Source organism: Anomaloglossus baeobatrachus, chromosome 1 (genome assembly GCF_048569485.1).
Source record: "Anomaloglossus baeobatrachus isolate aAnoBae1 chromosome 1, aAnoBae1.hap1, whole genome shotgun sequence".
In the NCBI taxonomy this organism is placed as follows: domain Eukaryota; kingdom Metazoa; phylum Chordata; class Amphibia; order Anura; family Aromobatidae; genus Anomaloglossus; species Anomaloglossus baeobatrachus.
In genome coordinates this window covers 630,478,448-630,500,800 of record NC_134353.1, presented here as the reverse complement: position 1 = coordinate 630,500,800, position 22,353 = coordinate 630,478,448, and the positions used below count along the sequence as shown (strand labels likewise).

The 22,353-nt window shown below is 46.2% G+C and overlaps 1 protein-coding gene across 2 annotated transcripts in view; it reads left to right on the top strand.

Moving 5' to 3' along the window:
- The window catches only part of IRF9 (interferon regulatory factor 9), a 66,693-nt gene that overhangs the window by 4,874 nt on the left and 39,466 nt on the right, over nucleotides 1–22,353 (top strand). For both annotated transcript variants that reach the window (XM_075319030.1, XM_075319033.1), the window contains 4 exons: nucleotides 3,784–3,963; nucleotides 4,226–4,406; nucleotides 9,515–9,624; nucleotides 9,697–9,826. In XM_075319030.1, coding sequence (XP_075175145.1) covers nucleotides 3,784–3,963; nucleotides 4,226–4,406; nucleotides 9,515–9,624; nucleotides 9,697–9,826 — 601 coding nt within the window. The remainder of the gene's footprint in view (nucleotides 1–3,783; nucleotides 3,964–4,225; nucleotides 4,407–9,514; nucleotides 9,625–9,696; nucleotides 9,827–22,353) is intronic.

The following is a 22,353-nucleotide window of genomic DNA, read 5'->3' as shown; positions in this document are numbered from 1 at the left end:
CTATGAAGTTGAAATTTTTGTGACAATGAAAAAAGAAAATGATGTAGCAGTCGCATTGTAAGATCCGGAGGAATTTATGGAATGTAACAACATGTTCTCTTTTTGCTGATATGTGCCTGTCAAAGAAAATATGTCTTGAAAAAAAATGTGTATGTTTAGTAACCTGTATGCAAATGGTCTTCAGAGAACCAGGTGCCATCTTGTGGCAATACTTAGAAGAAAGTTTTGGTACGGTGTTAGCCAGTTGAAAAATGATTGATTGCTCTCAGTGATAGAAACAAAATGATATTCTTGTAGTTGTGATACTTTTTAATGCCTAACTAAATAAAATAAATGATGTTACAAAGCAAGCTTTCGAGACATCTCAGGTCTCTTCATCAGGCACAGTATGACAAAATATGTGAAGAAATAGAAATAAGCTCAGTGTTTGTTTATTTAAATATCCATTTATTATACCATCCCTCTGCTCTGTTTGTGTATATATTTGTGTTTCTTCACATATTTTGTTATACGATGCCTGATGAAGGGACCTGAGATGTCTCGCAAGCTTGTTCTGTAACATCATTTATTTTATTTTACTTAGCCATTAAAAGGTATCAGAACTACAAGATTATAATTTTGTTTCTCTCACAAATTGATAATTGCCAAAGCAATCACTTTTGGCAATAGTAATCCTAAAAGTCTATATTTATCCGTTAAAGGGTAATGCCACATGACTTAGGCTAAAAGCCAAACCAGATGCTCCATTTGCAGAAACCTTTTGGGGGTATTTGCCTCTTATCAGTACAAGGCAGGAGGTCGATTTGGCTCTCCGGACAGTAGCCGGTCAGCTGCATGCATTTCTATGCAGCTGACCCGCTTCTGTCCTGAGAGCGACAGGCCGTGCCGGGTTCCACGAGTCACTAAGGCTACTTTCACACATCCGGTTTTTGCAATGCGGCTCAATCCGGCTGTGAAACCTATGCAACGGATGCGGCGAAAACACCGCATCCTTTGCATAAGTTTTTACATGCGGGCTGTCCGTTTTTTTCCGGTTGCGGCACGCTACTGAGCATGCGCAGTGGAAGAAACCACATGCGGCGGCCGGATGCGTTTTTTTCCGCATCGCGCCGCATCCGGCGTCCATAGGCATGCATTGAAAAATGCGCCGCAGCGGCCGGATGCGGCGCGATGCGTTTTTTTTTTTGCCGGAGCAAAAAACGTTCCAGGAAACGTTCCATCCGGCCGCGGCATCGGCTAAATCTGCCGCATGCGGCAAAAACCGGACCGAACGCAAGCCCATGCGGCACAATACGGCACTAATGTAAGTCTATGCAAAAAAACCCGCAACCGGCGTAAAAAAAAACGGTCGCGGTTTTTCTGCAGAACGCCGTATTGTGCCGCAGAGCAAAAACCGGATGTGTGAAAGTAGCCTTACAAGTGTAACTCCGGCCTAAAGGGTAAATTGTCTCCTTTAGCTGAGCGACAGGTTGGTATAAGGCTATGTGCGCACGCTGCAGATTAGGTGCAGAAATTTTCTGCATAAAAAATAGCACCTTATGGCATAAAAATGCACCAAAAACCGCATGCGTTTTTTGTGAAATCAATACCTGGAAGGGCAGGAAAAAATACACAAATAATTGACATGCTGCAGATTTTTTTCTGCACCCAGAACTACAAGGAAAAAAGAAGCAACGTGCGCAGAACACTTCTGAATTTCTATTGACTTTGCTGGTATAAGGATAGACATGCAGATTTGGGCAACAATCTGCACGATAAACTAAACCAAATCTGCAACAAAAAACTCAGCATGAGATCACAGCATACGGAGACTTGTAGGCAATGCAGCGCTTTTCTGGGAATAAATAAGAGCAAGAAAAGATCCAAAATAGTATGTAACACTGAAGAGATGTGAGGACCACCGAATGCTGCCGCTCGACTAAGGCCGGTTTCACGCATCCGGCGCTCTCCCATACAGTGACTACAGTACAGTGACAGCGCAACAAGCGCCGGTCACGTGCTGTCATGTGACCGGCGCATGTGACTTGGAAGTTACAGCGCTGTCACTGTACTGTATTGTCTGTACGGGAGAGCGCCGGATCCGGCAAACCGGCGAAAAGCCGGATGTGTGAAACCGACCTACCCCAGTGTCCCTACCACTCAATTCAAATGTTCCAGGCCACAGTCTTGTAGAAGGGCCCCCATTCTGGTGATCAGTGGAGATCCTACCCCTTTTTAAGTTACCACTTTCCAAATGGATAGTTGATTTACAAGGTTTGTCTGAAATATCTCGATAATGAATTTGAATAATTAAAAGTTATCTATGTGAAGAGCAGAGTGTAAAAGCAGAGCTCAGTTTATCTTGTGCAGACTTAGGCCCTGTGCGCACTTGCCGGTTTTTGCCGCGGATTTCCTGCGGTTTTGCTGCATGTTATGTTCATAACATATCTGCAGTGATTCACCAGCAAAACCTATGGGAAAAAAAAATGCTGTGCGCACTATGCGGATTTTGACAGCTGCATGTTTTGCTGCGGGATTCCCGCAGCAAAAACAATTGCATGTCACTTCTTTTCCGCACGTCGCTGTGGGATTTCACTCCATTGACTGCAATGTTATTGTGAAATCCCGCAGGGAATAACGCAGGCAGCAAATTCTGTGCGGTTCATTGAGTTTTCCTGCGTTATTCCCTCCGGTATTTTGCGGTTTCGGGACATAATGTTCATCACTGCCCTGCGGTTTGCAGGGAAGTGATGTCATATGACAGGAAGAGGAAGCGGATCAGAGCATAAACACACACACACACATCACAGACACAGACATAGAACACACACACATCGCACTCACACACAGACACAGACATATACAATACACATAGAAATCAAACGGACATATAGAAAAAAAAACGTGTGCTCCGCCGTATTTTTACCTTCCAGCTGAGGTAAACACACAGCGGTGGCCCGGTATTCTCAGGCTGGGGAGGGCGAGGGCCAGGGTTAATGCCCCCTCCCTCCCACAGCTGAGAATATCAGCCCACAGCTGCCCCGGGACTGTCGCATCCATTATGCGGCAGTCCCAAAGTGTCCCCGGCTCTTCCAGATGCCGTGATGCGGTGACTATCCAGGTAATATTGAGTTAAATGACAGCGGATCGCCGCCATTTAAGTCCAGGCTTGATCATGGCAGCGTCTATGTGACAGCTGACATGATCAACCCGTAAGTAAAGTGAAAAACACACCTAAAAATCCTTTTATTTTAAATAAAACACAAAAAAGCCCCTGTTTCACCCCTTTATTAACCCCCCCGAAACACACAGCTCCGGCGTAATCCACATCCTGCGATGCTTGCATCCAGCCGCGACTGACACTGCACTGAATGCAGCCTCGCAACGAGACAGCAGAGGTAATTACTGGTCATTTCCCACGGCCGGTAATGTGAACACACTACCGCTCGGGAGAAATGCAGCGTGTGCTCACAGGGACTCTATCTATCTATCCCTCTATCTATTCTATCTATTCTTCTATCTGTCTATTTATCTATCTACTATCTATCTCAGAAGGAAATGACACTTTTTTTTTTTTTTTTTTAAATGTGCTTTGTTGGATTGAATGCATTAAAACACATGTACCAACCCGCACGCGGCAATACCGCGGGCAAACCGCATGCCATTTTCGGGTGCGGTTTGCCGCGTTTTTTTACCGCGGGCGCGGTAATCTTTCAGACCCTGCGGAATTTTCTTAAGAAAATTCCGTTTTCCAGTGCGCACAGGGCCTTACTACTTTGATTATTGCTATATAATTATTTACAGATGGCTGCTGGTCATCCCCGGTCCACTAGAAAGTTGAAGCCATGGCTGGTGGAACAGATTGAGAGTGGTAGATACTCTGGACTCACATGGGATGATGATCAGAAAACGTGCTTTCGAATCCCATGGAAACATGCAGGCAAACAAGACTTTCGTCATGATGAAGATGCTGCCATCTTTAAGGTGCCTTATTTAATCTGTCTTTAAAATGTTTTATTTTTTTTTGTTTTTCACTTTCTATATGCAAGAAAATACCATGAATTCAACTATATTGTTTTAGATTTCATAAAGGCAGAGAAGGCGGCACTTCACGTTGGAGTTTTGCAATTTTTAATGTACAGCAGTGGCTGCAGTGCCCGGCTGTTTCTACTTACCTTTCATTGTTGTGGATTTGTTTAATTTCCTTATGTAATGAATTCTATTTTTTTTTTCCCCTAATAATCAGGCATGGGCTATGTACAAGAACAAATACCAAAGTGGAGAAAAAGTTGATGCAGCAGCTTGGAAAACAAGACTTCGCTGTGCTCTGAACAAGAGCCCAGAATTCCAAGAACTTCCTACTAGGTCACAGGTGGATATATCTGAGCCATACAAGGTGTATCGAATTGTTCCACCTGAAGAGCAAGGTGAGGGCCTTCATCATGGCTAAAGGGCACTTTACACGCAGTGATATCGATATCGCTAGCGAGCGTACCCGCCCCCGTCGGTTGTGCGTCATGGGCAAATCGCTGCCCGTGGTGCACAACATCGCTAACACCCGTCACACGTACTTACCTGCCTAGCAATGTCGCTGTTGCCGACGAACCGCCTCCTTTCTAAGGGGGGCAGTTCGTGCGGCGTCACTAAGCGGCCGCCCAATAGAAGCGTAGGGGCAGAGATGAGCAGGATGAACATCCCGCCCACCTCCTTCCTTCCTCATTGCGGGTGGCTGCAGGTAAGGTGTTGTTCCTTGTTCCAGAGGTGTCACACATAGCGATGTGTGCTGCCGCAGGAACGACGAACAACCTGCGTCCTGCAACAGCAACGATAATCGGGAAAGGAACGACGCTTCAACGATTAGGTAAGTAATTTTGATCGTTAACGGTCGTTCGTGCGTTTCACACGCAACAACGTCGCTTTCGAGGCCGGATGTGCGTCACTAATTCCGTGACCCCAACGACATCTCGTTAGCGATGTCGTTGCGTGTAAAGCAGCCTTAAATCATACAATCTCGTGCCTGTTAGTTTTTAGGCACATAGTAAAAAAAAAATCCTGCATAACCTATTTAGGTTAGAGTCACATGACATTTTTAAAATATTGGTTCGATTTTCATCCAGAAAAGTTTTCCATTTTTTTCCACTTGTCACTTTTTTTTAATCGGCAGCTATGTAATCTTCTACAGGTCCATTTACAGTTTCCCATGTTACAGAATTGTAATGTATCGGTAAAAATTGTATAATTGGAAGTTATACTGTGGCTCTATATGGCATCCGTTTGTTTGTTTTTTTTTCTTACATCCATTTCAGAGTGAAGTAGCAGCGTGCTGCGATTTTTTAAAAAAAATCGGTCATCAGCACTGCTACAATGAATAACATTGGTCCGAGTGCTAGCTGCTAAAAAATCTGTGTAGTGTGTAGTGTGGACGAGCCCCTGGAGCAGGGGTTTCAAACCCGGCTGGGTGTATGGGCAGCACATAGAACAAAAATAATATAGGGGGGTTGCAATCTTTGCAGGACAACGTGACATATTTTATTGGTGCCATTTTTTTATCTATACACTATTGGATCACTGTTTTTTTTTTTGAACATTCTTTGCTCGTTTATTATAACAAATGTGCGCTTTTTTGTTTAAATATTTAAAATAACATTTTTGATGGTAAATTCATACTTTTATTTTGATTTTTTTTTTTTTTTACATTTTATCCCTTTTTTTGTAAATAATATAGTTTTACAATAAGTACCATATAGTAATTTTGGCCAACATCTTTTAGTAATGTCCTTCATCCTATTCCCCTTGTAGAAATGTGCACCATCCTGGTCCCAATTCTGGAGCAATGTGCTCATTCCTTGTCCCCTTGCAGTAATGTGCCCATTCTTGTCCCCTTCTTGTAGTAATGTGCACAACCTGTAGTAATGTTCCGATCCTTGTCTCTGTCCTCTAGTAATGTGCCCATCCTTGTCCTCATCCTGTAGCAATGTCCCCATCATTGTCCCCTTTTACTAATGTGTCCATCCTTGTACCCATCCTGTAGCAATGTGCCCATCCTTGTGCCCATTCTGTATAATGTGCCCATCTTTGTCCCCATCTTATAGTAATGTGCCCATCCTTTTCCCCACCCTGTAGTAATGTGCTCATCCTATACTAACGTGCCCATCCTTGTCCCCTTCCTATAGTAATATGCCCCATCCTTGTCCCCAACCTGTAGTAATGTGACCATCCTTGTCCCCAACCTGTAGTAATGTGACAATCCTTGTGCTCATCCTGTAGTAATATGCCCATTGTTGTCACCATCCTATAGTAATGTGTCCATCTTTATCCCCATCCTGTAGTAATGTGCCCCATCCTTGTTCCCATCAATCTCCTCATTCTATAGCAATGTGCCCCATCCTTGTCCCCATCCTGTAGTAATCTGTCCATCCGTGTTCCCATCCTGTAGTAGTGTCCCCATCCTGTAGTAATGTACCCATCCATATTCCCATCATGTAGTAATGTGCCCATCCTTGTCCACATGTTGTAGTACTATGCCCATTATTGTCCCCTTTGACTAATGTGCCCATGCAGGTCCTCTTCTTATAGTAATGTCCCCTTTGCTGGTCCTATTCTTGTAGAAATGTCCCATCCAGGTCCCATATTGTGCTGTTCTTCACATACACATACATACACAAAAAAAACCCAAAACATTCTTGTTACCTGTCCTCAATTCCCTTGACATCCTCTTCCCTGCTTGCTACGGCCCACAGCTAAATACCCCCCAGACAATCATGGCCAGTGCAGGGGCCACCGCTTCAACTGAAATTCACATGAACGTTTTCCCGGTGCTGCGCAGAGTCAAACTCTCTCTGCACAACTATTCCAATGGCAGCTGCCAGCCAATCAGAGGCAAACAGCTGACGCCATACGCTTCTCTCTGATTGGCTGACAGCTACCATTGGAATAGTTGTGCAGAGAGAGCTTGATTCTGCGCAGTGCCGGCAAAACGTTCATCTTAAATTAAGTGCTGACTGCTACTGCCTCTGCATCGGCCGCAATCGTCAAGGGGGGCACATGTCTGTGAGCCACAGAAAGGAGCTTGAGGGGCTGCATACAGGCCGCGTGTTTGAGACCCCTGCCCTAGAGCATAACTGCTGTTTCAGGAGAACTTGAAGCAAAATGTCTGTGTCTGCCTCTAGCTCCTCCTTTATCTATACATTGTTAGTAAAGGGTGCTTTACACGCTGCAACATCGCTAGCGATCTCATTAGCGATGTGACACGCCAGATCGCATCTGGCATGCCATATCGCTAATGAGATCGCTAGCGATGTCGCAGCATGTAAAGCGCCCTTAAGGCTATATTCATACGTTGTGTTTTTTTATGCAAATTAAAAGCTGCTTTTTGCAGTACTAGCAAAATCTTTGAGATTTCAGAAATGTCATACATGTACACGCTTTTTTTTTTTTTTTTCCTGACTGAATTGCAAAACTTTAGCGTTTTTGAAATCTGCAGGATGTCAATTCTTTCAGCGATTTTCACCCATAAAAAAGCAACGAGAAAGGAAAAAATAATGTGAAAATGGGTGTTTTGAAAATAGTGTTTTTCCTGCCAAGAGACCAGTTTAAGCTGCAGAAAAAAGCACCAAAAATACTGCATGTGAACATAGCCTAACGAGAAAATCTGTCTTCACTGAAGACACGTTTTACATGTGAATTAAGAATATTGAGAACAAATAAAGGAGTTTGTATGTTCTCCCCATGTTTGCACGGGTTTCCTATCACACTCCAAAGACATACTGATAGAGAATTTAGATTGTGAGCCCCAATTTGGACAGTGATGATGGTGATCATGTCTATAAAGTGCTGAGGAATTACCGTATTTTTAGGACTATAAGACGCACCCTGGTTTTAGAGAAGGAAAATAAAATTTTAAGCAAAAAATGTGGTCATGACACACTGTTATGGGGCGAGGATCTGCTGCTGACACTATTATGGGGGTAATGTCCCCAAATTCTCTATTCTCTACTAAGGTACCCCATCCTGGTAATGATCCTCCTGCCTTGTGTGTGTATGTATGTATGTATGTGTGTGTATATATATATATATATATATATATATATATATATATATATATATATAATATTTTTATATATATAATATATGTTCCTCATCCTGGTATAGCCCCAACTTGCTATATACTGCCATCCTGGCATATGGCCGCGTCCTGCTATATACTCCCATCCTGGTATGTGCTCCCATCCTGCTATATACCCCCATCCTGCTATATAAGCCATCATCCTGCTATATATGCCATCATCCTGCTCTATGCCATCATCCTGCTCTATGCCATCATCCTGCTATATATGCCATCATCCTGCTATATATGCCATCATCCTGCTATATATGCCATCATCCTGCTATATATGCCATCATCCTGCTCTATGCCATCATCCTACTCTATGCCATCATCCTACTCTATGCCATCATCCTGCTCTATGCCATCATCCTGCTCTATGCCATCATCCTGCTCTATGCCATCATCCTGCTCTATGCCATCATCCTGCTCTATGCCATCATCCTGCTCTATGCCATCATCCTGCTCTATGCCATCATCCTACTATATGCCATCATGCTGCTATATGCCATCATGCTGCTATATGCCATCATGCTGCTATATGCCATTATCCTGCTATATGCCATTATCCTGCTATGTGCCATCATGCTGCTATGTGCCATCATCCTGCTCATATACCCCCATCCTGCTATATGTCCTGCATCCTGTGGCACACAAAAAAAATAAATAAAATGTTTATACTCACCTTTCCTCTCTCCACGCAGAATCACTCCTCCTCCCGTCTGTGCCGGCAGCGCTGTGTGGAGACGGCCACGATCCCTGCAGCATCGCGATGTCCTCCGGTCTGTGCCGGCGTGGCTGTGTGGACACGTGCGCACAGCGATGACGTCATTGCTGTGATTACCGCTAGTCTCCACACAGCGCGGCCGGAAGACAGGAGGAGATCGTGGTGCTGCAGGGGAACGGTACTGATTCACTGCACCCCGCGCTGATGATGATGTGCGGGGAGCAGTGAATACAGCCGCACATGATCACTCTACTCTGTAGTTGCCAGGGGTGATCATGCGGCCGGCTGTTTAGTAAGCGCGCATCCCCCGCTCATCATCCCGCTCACCTGTCAGCGCCGCGTCACCGCTCAGAGATGATGGGCGGGAGGATGGGCGTGCATATGTAACGAGCGGGCCCACGTGGTCACGGCAGGCGTTGCTGCAGTCTGCTCGTGCCCCCGATGACCCGCTCCACCGCAGCACCCTCATTCCCCGCAGCCCTACAATCAGACCATAAGACGCACCCCCCACTTTCCCCCAACATTAGGGGGGGGAGTGCGTCTGATAGTCCGAAAAATACGATAATAGCGCTATATAAGTAAATAAATTAGTCTAGGAGGAGAAAGAAGCAGATTTCTCTGTTAAGATGTATTACAAAGTTTCTTATTTTCACATGTACTATTGATTTATGACATAAAAATTAAAACGATGGTTAATCTTTAAGGTATTCCAACCTCTAAGAGGCAAATTCAGAAGAGGAAGTGCACTACAGAGTCAAGGAGCAGCTCGTCTGATGAAACCGAACCAGTGGAAAAGAAATCTTTGGTCAAACTGGTAAGATTAAGAGAATTAGCTTTTTTTCGTCCTGTTCCCATTTGTGTCTGAGCAGTGTTATTTTTCTATCAGGAATTTGAAGTTTTGGAGGTCACCAGCACGGCTTCCCCTGAGGATTCTGGACTTGGAAGTGACCTCAGCAACACGGATACTCCTACTGAACCACAACATTATCCTGAGTGTGAGGCCTCCACTAATAATCGTAAGTTCTGAATACGGAGATGGATTGTGATACATGCTTTCTTCAGATGAGTGTTGTGAGAGTTAAGCGATGTGTCATCATGCTGACTCATAAAGTAGCAGGACATCTGTTACATAACACGTAGCTTTTTGTTTTGTTTTTTTCTCCTAATATTAGCTATCACACTTTCTATTTCACATGCTTTGTAAAATAGTGAAAGAAGGGAAAAAATGTATCTGCTCACCACCAAATTCATCACCATATCCGCTCACCAAGGAATGTCCATCATTGACAGATCGTCATGGCTGGTGTCCACGAATTTCATGGGAAGCAAGTAAAAAAAGTTAGATTAAGCACCAGCGTAATTAAAGCCTCAATTTATTTGCAATCATTCAAACGAATTCATAGAAAAATAAAAATTCAATGCAAGTCCATGGAATGGGTACAGGGCGGGCAACCTGACACGTCTCTGACGACTTCATCCTTAAGGGTGCTTTACACGCTGCGACATTGCTACCGATATATCGTCGGGGTCACGTCGTTAGTGAAGCACATCCGGTGCTGGTAGCGACATCGCAGAGTGTGACACCAAGGAGCGACGATCAACGATCGCAAAATTGTTCAAAAACATTGATCGTTGAAACGTCACTCCTTTTTTTTAATATCGCTGCTGCCACAGGTACGATGTTGTTCGTCGTTCCTGCGGCATCACACATAGCTATGTGTGACACCACAGGAACGACGAACATCTCCTTACCTGCGTCCACCGGCAATGCGGAAGAAAGGAGGTGGGCGGGATGTTACGTCCCGCTCATCTCCGCCCCTCCGCTTCTATTGGCCGGCCATTTAATGACGCCGCAGTGACGTCGCTATGACGCCGAACGCACCTCCCCCTTTAAGGAGTGATTGTTCGGCGGTCACAGCGACGTCGCTGACAAGGTATGTGCCTGTGACGCTGCCGTAGTGATAATGTTCGCTACGGCAGCGAGCACCAAATGTCGCCCGAACGACGGGGGCGGGTGCTATCGCGCTCGACATCACTAGCAATCGCTAGTGATGTCGCAGCGTGAAAAGCAACCTTAAGTCATAATTGTCACCTACGAGCCCTGTACCCATTCCATGGACTTTCATTGAATTTTTATATGGATTAATTTTAATGATTATAAATACATTGAGATTTTAGTTACTCTGGTGCTGGATCTTTTTCTACTGTTTGTAAAACAGTCACATCTTTACTTTTTTCACCCTTAAAGGGAACCTGTCATCAGAAATTTCGCCCAAAAGCTAAAAGATTCCCCCTCTGCAGCTCCTGGGCTGCATTCTAGGAAGGTCCCTGTTATTATTGTGCCCCATGTGAGACCAAAATAAAGCCTTTATAAAGTTCTACCTTTTTGTATGCAGCTTCTGTAAATGTGTCACGGGGGCGGGCTCTCTGCCGTCCGTTATTCTGCCCCCTGGTCCTGTATGCCGCCCCCATCGCTCCTTTCCATATCTGATGCACCGCCCACTGCTCCAGCCATCCCCGCGCATGCCCAGTGCCAGTCTCACAGGACTGAGCAGTGTGACCGCTGGTGACATGTGCGCAGGCAAGTGATTATGGGCGGGACTGTGACTGTTATCAGCAAGTACCCGCCCATAATCTCGTGAGCGCGCAAACCTCTCCAGCATTCACACTGAGCTCAGTGTAGATGCTAGACTGTATGGGCTGCTTCCAGGGATGACGTCCCTTTGTCATGTGATAGTATTTTGAACACGCCCCTATCACATGACAAAGGGACGTCATCCCTGGAAGCAGCCCATACAGTCTAGCATCTACACTGAGCTCAGTGTGAATGCTGGAGAGGTTTGCGCGCTCACGAGATTATGGGCGGGTACTTGCTGATAACAGTCACAGTCCCGCCCATAATCACTTGCCTGCGCACATGTCACCAGCGGTCACACTGCTCAGTGCTGTGAGACTGGCACTGGGCATGCGCGGGGATGGCTGGAGCAGTGGGCGGTGCATCAGATATGGAAAGGAGCGATGGGGGCGGCATACAGGACCAGGGGGCAGAATAACGGACGGCAGAGAGCCCGCCCCCGTGACACATTTACAGAAGCTGCATACAAAAAGGTAGAACTTTATAAAGGCTTTATTTTGGTCTCACATGGGGCACAATAATAACAGGGACCTTCCTAGAATGCAGCCCAGGAGCTGCAGAGGGGGAATCTTTTAGCTTTTGGGCGAAATTTCTGATGACAGGTTCCCTTTAAACTAGTGAAGATATAGTCACATTTATTTTGACATTTAGTAATTGTTCCTCCAGTTTCAAGCAAGCTTGGTAAAAAGAAGTTTTCCACCACTGAATTTTTTTTTTTTTTTAATGGATCACCATGTTCAAAAATAACAAAAAAAAATATACTCAACCTACCCATCCTTCGCTGGTGGTCCTCTTCCAGCACTGCCCAGGTCACCCGATCTATCTACATACTTCTGGGTAAGCAGTGGGGTAGTCTCAAAAAAGGTGACATACATGATTGTCTTGAAGATATCAAAGAATGTTGCTGGCTCAGGAACTGTGCCCGATTCATATCAGCCATCTGTGTTACCTAGCTGGCATCTAAGTGGTATGAAAGCAGCTCAGCTGCTTGCGTCTACAATAACCAAAGGTTGCTCTGATCGCTGCAGTTTAACCATTTAAATTTGATCATCGTGGGAAACCACTGGATTACCATGGCAGCTTTGAGCCTGTAGGGTGCCCCTGTAACTAACTTATTAGTCCTCCTGTGAAGGTCATCCACAGGCTTAAAGGGGTTGTCCACTACTTGGACAACCCCTTTTAATTACCCATGTGCGCACTCACAAAAATGAAAAAAAGCCTATACTCTCCTCCAGTGCCGATGTGGTTCCAGCAACGTTGTAACTGGCATTCCCGGGAACCATGTGACATTGTTATGACACACGAGCCCTTTGACCAATGAGCGCCGACTTCCTTCTCCCCACCTTCGGACACAGGAGTAATTACTCACTTCCTGTTCATTAGTCAAACGTCTGAAGGTAGGGAGAAGGAGAACTGCAATTTTGCTACACACTACACTACTATGTAGTTACATATACATATATATCCATAGGAAATATCAACAACATGTATTCACAAATAGAACATGCTAAAAAGCATTACAAATATCATATGGAAAAACCTGTGTGGTTAACCATAAATAGAAAGTGCAAAAACCACTCAAGCAATATAAGAAAAACAGGAGAACAAATGTGGTTTGAATGCAAAAAAGGTATACACCAAATTTTATTACAACATGAAAAATTCAATGAAGCACAAGGGTAAACATATATGTGCAAAAGACAGAGTTCACATTGGCACTAGAAGAAGTAATCACATGGAAAAAGTATCATTAAATAACACCTAATTTGGATAACATTATAAACCATGTGATAACAGAGAACAATAGCTGGTAAAAAGGTTGCTGGTAAAAAGCAGTCAGTAAACAGTCAGCAGCACACAAAAAGCCATCAGCCTGTAGGAACTACATACCAGAGGCTGCTGAAAAAGGTAATCACCAGCAGAAATAATAAAGTGCCAATAGTGCAAGACAAGACGAGGAGGTCCCCCCTGAAAGAAGGTACCTTCTTTCAGGGGGGACCTCCTCGTCTTGTGTTGCACTATTGGCACTTTATTATTTCTGCTGGTGATTACCTTTTTCAGCAGGCTCTGGTATGTAGTTCCTACAGGCTGATGGCTTTTTGTGTGCTGCTGACTGTTTACTGCCTGCTCTCTACCAGCAGCTTCTTACCAGCTATTGCTCTCTGCTATCACATGGTTTACAATGTTATCCAAATGAGGTACTATTTAATGAAACTTTTTCCATGTGATTGCTACAGGCTGATGGCTTTTTGTGTGCTGCTGACTGTTTACTGACTGCTTTTTACCAGCAACCTTTTTACCAGCTATTGTTCTCTGTTATCACATGGTTTACAATGTTATCCAAATTAGGTGTTATTTAATGATACTTTTTCCATGTGATTACTTCTTTTAGTGCCAATGTGAACTCTGTCTTTTGCACATATATGTTTACCCTTGTGCTTCATTGAATTTTTCATGTTGTAATAAAATTTGGTGTATACCTTTTTTGCATTCAAACCACATTTGTTCTCCTGTTTTTCTTACTACTATGTTGTTGTTGCAGTATGGAATAGAAGCAATCAAATGACAACAGGTGCAAGGACTTTTTTTTTGAGGACGTTTATTGAGTGGAAAAATGCAGCCCCAAAGGAAACAGTTAGCTGTTTGTATCTGACACATTTCCCCGAAGCAGATTACCTGGAGGCAATTCTTGGAACAGTTTATGGGAACATTACAGATAATTAAACTTACCTGGCTTCGCCTTCTAATCCTCCTGATGCTCTCCAAGTTGCACCTGTTCCCTTGAAACAAAAATGGCACTGCAAGCATGCCCACAATAAATGAGTCATTCACAGCAAGGTTTTTAAAGATGCCCTCCCATGACATTTTTATTATTATTATTATTATTATTAATAACAATAATAATAATATTAAATATGTGCATATAGTGTAGTGTGAATGTAATAATATACTCCTCTACCACCATTTTCTTTTGGATTCAGTGGATTTAGCGCTGTTGTTCTCTACTCAGTGAGGTCACCGCTTTGCAGACGCTCCGGGTCACACTACGCCCAGTGTGGCCCAGAAACGGCTTTTCTAATGTAAGGCAATAAAAAGTCCAAAGCAGGAGCGTAAGGACCGCGGTCGCAGACCGACCGGGCCCAGCAGATTAAGGGCCCAACGCCTGCCCTGCAGATCAGCAGCCGGCTCCTCTCTATGAGAGAGGAGCTGCGCTGTTCTGTGCCAGACCACGCTATATGATATGGCCCGTAAGTCTGGGAGCCTGTCATCACACACAGCAATGATGAAGTGTTGAGCGGTGAGCTCCGCTCCATGCTTCATCATTCTACCCCTGTGCCTGCGCTCGATGTCACAATGCAGCCGAGCGTGGTGATGTCACCACTGTGCGACTACAGAGCGCAGGAAGTGGGATGCTTTGATCAAAGCAGTGGGGGAACGAGGAGAGGTGAGTACTTGTTTGTTTTTGTTTTTTTTCTAATCAGCGAGTACACGGTGGCCAGAGGTCTTTGGGGCTGCATTATACATGGAGGTCTATGGGGCTGCATTATACATGGAAGTCTATTGGGCTGCATTATATATGGAAGGCTATGGGGCTGCATTATACATGAAGGTCTATGGGGCTGCATAATACATGGAGGTCTATGGGGCTGCATAATACAACATGAAGGACACCTTATACATGGACTAAAGGGGTATTATACATGGAGGAGTATGGGGCTGCGTAATGCAATATGAAAGACACCTTATATATGGACTATAGGGGTGCATTATACATAGAGGTGTATGGGGCTGCATAGTGCAATATGTAGGACACCTTATACATCATTATAGGGGTGCATTATACATGGACTAGAGGGGTGCATTATTCATGAAGGTCTATGGGGCTGAATAATGTAATATGAAGGACACCTTATACATGGACTATAGGGTTGCATTATACATGGAGGTCTATGAGGCTGCATAATACAATATGAAGGATACCTTATACATGGACTCTAGGGGTGCATTATATATGGAGGACTATGGACCTGCATAATACAATATCAAGGTTGATGGGGCTGCATTATAATACATATAGGACTATGGGGGCTGCATTATAATATATGGAGGACTATATGGTGCAGTATATTATATGGAGTATTATGGGGTGCATTATAATTTATGGAAAAACTAAGGGGTGAATTATAATAGATGGAGGACTATGTGAGTTGCATTATAATAGTTGGAGGTCTATGAGGGCTACTTTATACATGGAGGACTATAGGAAATGCATTATAATACACAGAGAACTATGGGGGTGCATTCTAATATATGAAGGGTTATGTGGGACCCTTTTATAGTATATGGAAGGCTATATGGGGGCCATTATTGTATTTGGAGAACTATATACGAGGGGGACCAAAAATACAAGCATGGCATGGGAAAGTTTTAGTGCTGAAGGAAAAAGGCTCTTTCCCTGAGCACCCAGCTTTCCCATGCTCTGCTATACATCTTCTCTCAGCACTCAGCTTTCTCATGCTCTGATATCGGAAAGATGGGTGCTGAGGGAAAGATGTATAGTAGAGCATAGGGAAGCTGGGTGCCGAGGACCCCTGTCTTAAATGACGTTTATATATGTCTGATGTATTTTAGGCACTTTCTACTCCATGCCCAATATATAGAAGTTCTTTAGTTGAATAGGGTGCGGGTTACTGGAGTATGGGCATGGCCTTATGAAAAATCACATTATAGAGCCTGTATCATTTTTACATTGGTTTTGTATTTTATGGTTAATTTTAATGGTGAAAGAAAATGCAACAAATCACCACAAAATTGTGACACATTGTGCCAAAAAATGCGACAGAAATGTGGTGCATATTTCTGACACATAGAAAAGCAAACTGAAAGTGGCATAAGATTAGATTGGACAGTCTTAAAAATAGGCCATGTGTAACTGCAGGGCACTTATAAAAATCGGGCATTTTGATTAAATCTACACATGTGCTTCCCTGTAGCTGTGTCTAAATATATAGGGAGGTTTGTGCTTATTTCCAGGTCTAAATTAACTTAACTCATCAATCTTAACTTAAAGGGAACCTGTCACCAGATTTGGGGCCTATAAGCTGCGGCCACCACCAGTGGGCTTTTATATACAGCATTCTAATTTGCTGTATATAAGAGCCCAGGCCGGAGAACGGAGACGCCCATTCGACCAGTCTGCTCCGGAGCGACCTTCCAGGTGAGTATTATTAAAGGTACTGTATCGCGTTTTTTTATTTTTGTATTAATAATAGTGATTATGAAATCAAGTATTTTTAATACAAAATGAAAATCGTTGCTTATTTACTTTTTCTGTTATTCTAATTTTACTGTATGCACTGGGGGCAATGTTGGATTTGCTGTGTGTGTAACGGCAGTTCCACACTCCTTTTATGGCAGCCCCTGTGCATAGAGAATGTTAGTCAGGATGCGACCCTATTCAGTAACGTTACAGTGGGCGTATGCTGTGACCTGGACGCGCCCCCTAGGCTGTCCAGATCACAGCAGAGGGAGGATCTCGGCGCCATTTTTGTGGAGCTTCAAGCCATGCTTTTTGCTCCACTTTACACCTGTCAACCGCTGGGATGTGTGTCCGGGCCGCCTCCCCTCCCCCCGTTACCGATGACACCCCCTCCCTCCGCTCTCCCCAGCCCCCGCAACTGCCGCCGTCCCTCCCCCCCCGCCGTTACCGTCTGTAATGAAACCCCCTCCATCCGCTCACCAAAGCTCCCGTTGTGCCCGCCGCCGCCGGTGTGTGTGTGTGTGTCCTCTCCAAATACACCCCCCCTTCCGCCTGTTGGCCTGTGTGATACTGTCTGCACGGTTGTGTAGCTAATCCTATCCTGTGTGATACTTTCTGCAGGGCTGTGTATCTAATCCTCTCATGTGGGATACTGTCTGCACTGTTGTGTATCTAATCCTATCCTGCGTGATACTGTCTGCAGGGCTGTGTATCTAATCCTATCCTGTGTGATACTTTCTGCAGGGCTGTGTATCTAATTCTAACCTGTGTGATACTGTCTGCTGAGCTGTGTATCTAATCCTATCCTGTGTGATACTGTCTGCTGAGCCGTGTATCTAATCCTCTCCTGTGTGATACTGTTTGCAGGGCTGTGTATCTAATACTATCCTAATCCACCATACAGTGCTAACTACTGAGCCACCGTACAGTGCTAATTTCTGAGCCACCGTACAGTGCTAATTACTGAGCCACCGTACAGTGCTAATTACTGAGCCACCGTACAGTGCTAATAACTGAACCATCGTACAGTGCTATCTACTGAGCCACTGTACAGTGCTAATCACTGAGCCATCGTACAGTGCTAACTACTGAACCACTGTACAGTGCTAATCACTGAGCCATCGTACAGTGCTAACTACTGAGCCACTGTACAGTGCTAATCACTGAGCCATCGTACAGTGATTACCACTGAGCCTCACACAGCTGCAGAACTACAAGGCTCAGCATACCTCATCCAGGACTGTATGCAGGAGTTTTTTGCCCCCAAAAAAATGACGTGGGCTTCGCCATATTTTTGTATGCTAGCCGGGTACATCAGGCAGGTACGGGCTGCCCCCAACCCCCAGCTGCCATTTGTACCCGGCTGTGAACCAAAAATATAGGGAAGTCCTTTTTTTTTAATTATTTCATGAAATAATTAAAATAAAAAAATGACGTGGGCTTCGCCCAATTTTTGAGTCCAGCCAGGTACAACTAGGCAGCTGGGGATTGGAATCCGCAGTGCAGAGTGCCCAAGCTTTCTGGGTACCCTTGCTGCGTATTGCAGTCCGCAGCCACCCCAGAAAATGGCGCTTTCATAGAAGCGCCATCTTCTGGCACTGTATCCAGCTCTTCCAGCTGCCCTGATGCCGGGTGGCTCGCTGGGTAATAATGGGGTTAGGGCTAGCTGTATATTATCAACTGGCCCTAAGCCCAAAATTTATGGTGTCGGGGCGTGTCCTAGACATGGTGGCGTGAGGAAGCTTACCTCCAGAGCTCCTGCGCCCACAGCTTTATTTTGCAGATTCCCGCGGTCCCTTCTCATCCAGGATGGCCCCCAAGAAAAGACCGGGCGGTGCCCCCGCCTCCGCATCCCCCGGAGTGAGCCAGAAGTCCCAGGGGAGCCTCTCCAGATACCTGGCGGGGCCGGGCCGGGAGCTCCCGCCGGCGGCCCAGGACAAGATGGCGCCAGCGTCTCAGCAGCGTTCCCCGGCTGGGGATTTCCCTGGTGCGACCCGGCGCCCGCCCACAACCTCTGCAGCAGCTCGAGTGTCTGGTGAAGCGGAGAAACGAGCGAACGCCACAGCAGGGAGACCAGCGGCGGCAGATCAAGGTATAGAGGCATGGAGGAGGGGGGGACCCACAGGCCCGGCCACACAGCATGTCACTGAGGAGGCAGAGGAGGCCTCGACATCCGGGGGATCACCTGTGCTGGGATTCCCTGCGTCCCTCTGCACCCCAGGTACCCCTCCTTCTCTGGGGCAAGCAGAAGACCCCTTGATGGCAGGCGACCAGCCCCCCGGCCCCCCTCGGGATGACTTGCAGGCTCTGAGAGAGCTTATATTGGCCCTTTCCAGCAAAAAAGATCTGGAGGATGTGGTGGCCAGAATAGAATCCTCCCAGCAGATGGCGCTGACTACCCTGAGAGAGGAAATGGTGGTGCTGGAAGATAGAATAGAGGCAACAGAGCAAGCACAGGAGTCCCTGGAGGTTAGAATGGAAAGGATTGAATGGGACTGTGAGTCTTCTAATACCCGCATTAGGGAGCTTGCTCTGCTATTGGACGATCAAGAAAACAGGGGCAGAAGAAATAATATAAGGCTGAAGGGTATTCCGGAGGACTGGCCCCAAGATATGCTGCGCACCAAAGTCTTATCCATATTCAATCAAGTCACTGATCGCCCACCTGAGGCCGCCTATCTCCTTGACAGAATTCATAGGGTCGCAAGACCTGGCCCCAGATCTGCTTCCTTCCCCAGAGACGTATTATGTCGCTTGCATTATTATGGGGACAGAGAGAGGATTCTTCAGGGAGCCTGGTCGCGTGGCTCTGTGGAAGTAGATGGGGCTGTGGTGAAGCTATTCCCGGATGTCTCCAGCCGCACACTATACATGAGACGGTTGCTTCACCCCCTTCTGCTCAAAATCAAAGAGGCAAGTGCCTCGTACAGATGGGGCCACCCCTTTCATCTGATTGTCCGCAAGGGGGACTCCGTGTTCCCATTGAGGAGGCACTCTGAGCTTTCAAAATTGTATGACTTTCTTGGAATACCAGACTGCTCAATCCCGGACTGGATGGAGTGGGAACCTCAGGCCCCAACAGGGCGGCGAAGGAGGAGGGATGGCGTCCAATCCTCCCACTGTGATGATTTTGGAGGGTCATGAAATCTCTCGGTTGTTGATGGGTCGGGGAAGTGACCAAAGTGGTGGCTGAGTGGTCGGGAGAGGAGTATGGTTGGGGGTTGCCTGGGGGTGTCCCCTGACCTCCTTGCTCCGATGGCAAGTGTTCTGGCCGTACGACTGGCCCAACAGACCACAGCGTACTGACTTATGTTCAATGCAACTTTGATCTGTTGACGTTGGGTCGTTTGTGGGGGAGGCGGGGGAGGGGGGTCTTGCATTTCCGTCTTGGGTGGGAGGGACCGCGGGAGGTTAATTTGACAGACCCTCCCCGTTTGTTTGGGGTCTGGGTCATCAAGCATATATAAGTGAGGCGCGGGTTGGAGCTCTGGCCACATGTCAGTTCTTGTCCCTAACTATCCCTAAGCAGTTTCTGGGCTGGTCCCTGGTACTGCGTGCGGCAGAACTGCTGCTTTTCCACTCTCTGCCTTTCCACTTTTTGCTCTTCTACATCTTTCTCTTTCCCCTGCTAAAGGGTCTCTGCTTTTGCTAGTCTACATCCTCTCCACCCCCCCTCTTCCACTCATCCGTTTCCCCCCTCCTTTCCTTCCCCCCTCTTATTTCCTCTTTTTTTTTTTTTTTTTTTTTTTTTTTGTGTGGGTGTGTAATTTGTTGTTCGTTCCTCCAGAGGTGAGTGACGGAGTATGACGAAGCAGAGACAAGCCGAGTTTCGGGTGGGCTCACTGAATGTTAAGGGTCTTCACAGCCCGGAGAAACGGTCTATTCTCCTGAACCTACTATGGAAAAACAGAATTCAGGTCGCTTTCCTCCAAGAAACACACTACTGTGAGGCAAAACCATACAAACTTGCCGATAGAAGGTATCCTGTAGTGCATCATTCACCCTCCCCTGACTCTAGATCCAGGGGCACGAGCATCTTAATGTCCAGTACGCTCCCATGGGAACTGTTGGACTCTCGATCGGATGATCAGGGAAGGCTTCTGATGCTCAAGGGACGCATTGCTACACAGACTTTCACTTTTGTGGCGGTCTACTTGCCAAATTCGGGTCAATGCCCCACATTGCTGCGTTACCTTGAGCAGATAGAGGAATTCTCTGAGGGTACTCTGGTCCTCGGGGGTGACTTTAATGTTGTGTTGGAGCCGCCGAGGGATAGCTCCAAAGGGGTGTCCAGTTTGCCACATTCGGCACTACGTCGCTTGCGACGGGGTTTACATGACCATCAACTAATAGACACTTGGCGATTGATGCACCCATCAGACAAAGATTTCTCATTTTACTCGGCAGCGCATGATTGCTACTCCAGGTTAGACCTCTTTTTCCTTAAACATGGGGATCTACATTCTCTGGTGGCTTCCTCAATCGAGTGCATATCATTCTCTGATCACGCCCTGATCACAATAACTCTATCCCTCGGCTACCCCATCAGGAGGCAGAGTCAGTGGACCCTGAACACTTCGCTACTCGACGAACCGGTGACAATGCAGGAAATAAGGGATGCCTTGAGGGAATATTTCAGCGGCAGCGGGGGGGGGGAGGTGTCCCCGGGCATAGTCTGGGAGGCACACAAATGTGTGGTGAGGGGACTGTTTATCAAACATGGGGCACGCCTGAAGAGAGAAAGAGAAGCTAGGGTTACATCCCTTTTGGCAGACATTAGAGAGCTGGAGGCAATCCACAAGGGGTCTCTGGGAGGGGATGTGGGGGCCATTCTGGTCAAGAAGAGGGAGGAACTGAGGACCCTACTATGCTGTAAAGCTAGGGGAACATTGGCGAGGTGTAGACGGCATTTCTATGAATTTGGCAATAAGAGTGGCAGGACCCTGGCTAGAGCTCTGAGGACTCAGAGAGCGAGAGGATATGTCTCTAAGGTGCACATCGCGGGAGACAGGTGGGCTACTTTGCCGAAAGACATTGCCTCCGCTTTTAAAGATTTCTTTTCCACCCTCTATGCAATTGATGAGGGGCGGTCTGAGAGGGCCAGGACGGAATTGCGTAGCCGTATACGGATGTACATCGCGGACTCCGCCTTGGGACATCTCAAACCGGAGGCTGCGGCCGATCTGGAAAGGCCCATCTCGGAGGAGGAATACTGGTCCGCACTTAAAAAATCTCCCACAGGCAAGGCTCCTGGCCCGGATGGTTTCCCTCTGCTCTATTACAAAAAGTTGGATTCCATTTTGATTTCCCCATTTCTCTCAGCATTCAACCATGGCCCACATTCTGAAGCTGCTCCCTTGCCAAGGGATACCCTAGCTGCTAATATAGTAGTTATCCCTAAAGAGGGCAAAGATCCTACTTCGTGCTCTAGTTACCGACCCATTTCCCTCCTCAACACAGATCTGAAGCTCTTCACTAGGATTCTTTCGGATAGACTTTCCCCTTTGCTTGGGGAGATTGTTCACCCAGATCAGGCTGGGTTCATGACGGGCAGGGAAGCAAGGGACAACACGACTAAGGCTTTGAACATAATACACAAGGCTAAATCCGATGGGCTGCCTTTGATGCTTCTGTCGACCGACGCAGAA